The sequence below is a fragment of the Accipiter gentilis genome, chromosome 22 (genome assembly GCF_929443795.1).
Source record: "Accipiter gentilis chromosome 22, bAccGen1.1, whole genome shotgun sequence".
Lineage (NCBI taxonomy): Eukaryota > Metazoa > Chordata > Aves > Accipitriformes > Accipitridae > Astur > Astur gentilis.
Genome location: NC_064901.1, coordinates 2554622 through 2558798, shown reverse-complemented (window position 1 = coordinate 2558798; position 4177 = coordinate 2554622). Strand labels below are relative to the sequence as shown.

The following is a 4177-nucleotide window of genomic DNA, read 5'->3' as shown; positions in this document are numbered from 1 at the left end:
GGTTGCAGCTGGAGAGCTGGGGGGGGGGGGGTGGGGGGGGGGGGAGAAGGGAGGAGGAAATGAGATGCAGAAACAGTAAATAGAAAATGCTTAGTCAGCAACTGTTACTGCAACATTAAAGGTGAAATGTAAATAGGCACAATGCCAAGATTTAGATAAGTTTGGTAACACCATCAACATCATCATCTTACTACATATATGTGAAAATGTGCATACAAGTGCCACAATTATCACAACGAACTGCAGGCTCTTGGTATAATGGAGACTTTTTAAAAAAGGCAACAGGGCTTGCGCATGCTGCCTAAGCTCTGAGAAAAATAAAACTTGCTACTCGAGAAGTATTAATATCAATTGAATTTATTACAATTTACTAAGCTCCAAGGCACATTACAGTGTTCTGTTAACTACAGAAATGTATAAAGGACAAACAGAGCATGTTTTTCATGTACAGCATTTTGCTCTACTGTTCAAAAGCATCCGTGCATCAATAAAAGCAAAAACAAAAAACACATGAAGATTAAAAACGTTCAGATCAATAGAAACAAACTGAAACATTTTCCTTACAAACTTGCAACAAAAAAACACCCTCCCCCCAGAGCCACCCCACCGTTTTGCAAACAAAAAACGAAAACGAAAAAAATAAAGTGAAGGACTAACACTCAGGGCTTGTAAAACATAAGCTGTCACCATTTTTGTAGCAATTTTTTAGGCATCAACACTGGCCTTGGCAAAAAAAAAAATTTTTTTTCATTTTTTTGTGTTTTTCTTCTTCTTTCAGAGAAGTGCATACATTTACAAAAATACACACCAGCAGCAGGTAATCGCTAAGGGCTATTAACTTTGTACCTAGCCAACACACTGCCAAAGAAATGAGAACAGGTATTATGTAGTAACCAAACAATATTATATTCTGTTTAACAAAAACCAGCTCTATCCTTCAAATGAAGAAGAGTACATACCTTTGTTTCAAAATATAGAAACATACGACGAAAATAATGTCTATACATAAGACTAACTTTTGCAGTTTGTTATATTCACAATTCTACATCTTCAGGAGTCTGAAGGGATTGGATTTCCTACTCAAGGGTCTCTCTCCTTTTTCACTTTAACGTCCCCGGCTAAAATGGTCGCGATCTCGCCCTGCATAAATGCCCAAGGCACATTGGAACCGACTAGGGGGCATTTCTCTCCGCTGGGGCAGTAGACTTCGCCAGTCGCCCCTTGGGCCTTGATGCTCTCTCTGGAACAAGGGAAGCAGAACTTGTGGCTGGGCACAGAGGGGCACTGAACAAAGTGGGTGTCCTCCAAGCGTTCGTGGCAAATGGTGCAGCACAGGGGCCCGCTGTTGGCCATGGGGGAGTCCGGAATGTTTTGGGGGTGCACTTGGTCCATGGCGGGGTGGGCGCTGGGGGGAGGAGGGGCCACTTGCAGGTTCATGTCCCCGTTGCGGGAGGCCAGGCGGCGCTGGCCCGGCACCGAGGCCGGCGACACGGGGCTGCTGCTGTTCCTGCGGGTGGACGTGGTGGAGTGCACCGAGCTGCCGTCCTTTGGCGAGTGGGCATTGCCCAGCGTGTCGGCCACCGACATGAGCGCGGCCATGGGGGACTGTCCGTTCTGGGGGGCGGACTCGGGCGGCGTGGTCCGGTTGGAGTGAGGCCCGAGGGGCGGCGGCGGCGGCGGCGGGGGGCCCCCGCCGTGCACCGCCCCAAAGCCCCCGGCCGACATGGTGAGCTTGAGCGCTTCGCTCTGGCTGGCCATCCACTGCTGCCGCTGCTGCTCGTCGCTGAGCTTCAGAGCCCCCTCGGCCGAGTCCGAGGGCTCGGGAGAGGCTTTCCTCTTGCGCATCGCCCCGCCGCCGCCGCCGCCGCCGCCGCCGGGTCCCCTAGAGGCGGCGGCCGTGCCCTGCGCCCCGCCGGCCCCGGCCCCCGGCCGCGGGAGACTCACCAGCGCCGTGGGCAGCATGGGGCAGCTGGCGTCCAGGTAGGGCTGCGGCAGCATGTCAGCGCCCACCAGCTCCTTGAAGAAGCGCACGGACTCGGGCAGCAGGTCCCCCAGGAGCCGCCAGTCGCCAGAGCCGTGCTTCTTCTCGTACTCCAGGTACTTGAAGCCCGAGGAGAGGCCGCGGCCGAAGTCCTTCATGCAGTCCTGGTACATCTGCTTGGCCACGCCAGAGGCGCTGGAGAAGACGGTGCCGGAGCCGCTGGGGTACTCGATGAAGAGCTTCAGCTCATAGTCCATGCCCGGCTTGGAGACGGCGTCGAAAGCAAAGACGCGGCCCAGCAGGGCGTGATCCTTCTTGAAGCGCACCTCGTAGGGGGTGCAGCCGGCCAGAGTAAGCAGCGTGTCCCGCACGATCTTGGGCTTGCTGGCCCACTCCTCGGCCCGGTTCCGCAAGCTCTCGCTGAGCTCGGCCAGCGCCTCCGCGTTGCGCTGCTTCTCCTTCAGCTCCCGCTCTTGGTCGCTGCTGGACACCGAGCCCGGCCGCTTGCCGCAGGCCTCGGAGGACGAGCCGCCGCCTCCCCCGGCGCCGCTGCCGCAGGTGCCCCCTTGGGAGGAGGCGGAGGGAGCCGGGGGACCGCCGCCGCCGCGGCCGCTCAGGCCCCCGTGCGGCGGGGGCAGCGCCACGCCGGAGGCGGCGGGCCCGTTGAGCAAGGTCTGTGGCAGCAGGTTGGGGGGCACGTTCATCTGGGCGCCGGCAGCCCCCGGGGGCAGGCCGGACACCAACCCCCCGTGCGCCCCGCGGCGGGAGGAGGAAGAGGAGGAGGAGGAGTTGGGGCTCTGCCGGTTCAGCTCCGGCGGCCCGTCCTCAGGCGGCTTGGGGAAGCCGTTGGGCCCCCCCAGCCCGTTGGGCAGGCGGGCGCCGTGGCTGCTGCCCAGGCTGCCCGGCGGCGGCGGGTACTCGAAGCGGCTGCGCTGCTCCGCCGCGGCGGCGCTGAGCCCGTAGCGGTCCAGGCTGGACTGGGTCAGCCCCGCCGAGGCTGCCTTGGAGGAGGCGTCCACATGGTTGAGCTGCTGCTGGGCCGCCGCCGCCGCCGCCGCTTCTTTGGCGGAGAGCGGCACTGCCTTGACGCCGACCGGCGGCGGGGGGCCGGGGGAGCGGCCGTCCTGGAAGCAGCCGTGCGCCCGCTTCAGCTGCCGGGCCGTCTCGATCACGAACTCGATGCGGTCGGCGCCCTCGTAGTTGACGCAGCCCCGGCAGACGGGCTCCGTGAAGTCCCAGATCATGGCCCAGGGCATGCGGGGCAGGTCGCACAGGTAGCATGACTGTCTCCGGGACGACGACACCTGCGCGGCGGACATGGTGCTGCTGGCCGGGGAGCTGCTGCCGCTGCCGCCGGGGTAGGGGCTGGCTCAGTCTTCCCCCCCGGGCTGCAGGGGGGGTGGCTCTCCGTACCTGATCCTGTTGCCCCTTTCAGTAGGGGGGATCGCCCGCCTCTAGCTCGCCCCCGCTGCCGGAGAGGGCTGCTTCTACCTGGTCCTGCCGCTGCTGCCCCGGTGGGGTGGGAACCGCTTCTACTGCTCCTCCGGGGGGCTGGGTGGGGGTCGCCTTCTAGCCGCTTCTGTTTCCCTGCGCTCTCTAGCTCTCCGCTGCTGCTGCTCCTCCTCCGGGAGGAGGCGGAGGTGCACGGAGGAAGATGGGGGGGTCACCTTCCACCCGCCGCGGCTGCCTCGCGAGCTCGCACTTCGGTACGTGCCGATCCACCGCCGCGAGCGAAAAAGGGGCACCCGCACGGAGCTGTCCGGTCCCGGCTGCGACGGCGGTTTCCCCGAGCGCCGGCGGAGCGGTGGCGGCCCGGGGGCAGCGGCGGCAGCAGCGTGGCGAGCGGCGCCGCCTGCTCCTCACTCACATCCTCGCCGCTGCTCGCAGTCCGAGCGCGGGGTGCTGCGCGCCGCCGCGTGTGCCTGCGCGCCCCCTCCGCCGCGCCGCGCTCCCCCCGCGCCGCGCCGCGCCGCGCCGCCCCGCCCCTCCCCTCCCCTCCTCCGCGCCGCGCTCCCGGCTCGCCTCGCCTCGCCTCGGCTGGGCTCGGCTGCACCCGGGCGGGGCCCCGCGTCACTGCCGGAGCTCCCGCCCCTCGCTCCCCTCCCCCCGGCGGCGGCGCGGTGCCCACTTGTTGCGCGGGACGCGCATGCCCGGCGCCCTGCCCGCGCCCTCCCCTGCGCGGCCGGCAGCTGGAGC

The 4177-nt window shown here is 63.5% G+C and overlaps 1 protein-coding gene across 1 annotated transcript; it reads right to left on the bottom strand.

Moving 5' to 3' along the window:
* Positions 1-339: 339 nt before the first annotated feature.
* On the bottom strand, positions 340-3936 carry IRF2BPL (interferon regulatory factor 2 binding protein like). The gene has a single exon (XM_049825618.1). The coding sequence runs from the start codon at positions 3298-3300 to the stop codon at positions 1081-1083; it is 2220 nt and encodes a 739-aa protein (XP_049681575.1). The 5' UTR covers positions 3301-3936; the 3' UTR covers positions 340-1080.
* Between the last annotated feature and the right edge of the window lie 241 nt (positions 3937-4177).

Excerpts from the sequence above, each read along its gene's own strand:
- IRF2BPL (XM_049825618.1), bottom strand. The coding sequence starts at position 3,300 with ATGTCCGCCGCGCAGGTGTCGTCGTCCCGGAGACAGTCATGCTACCTG.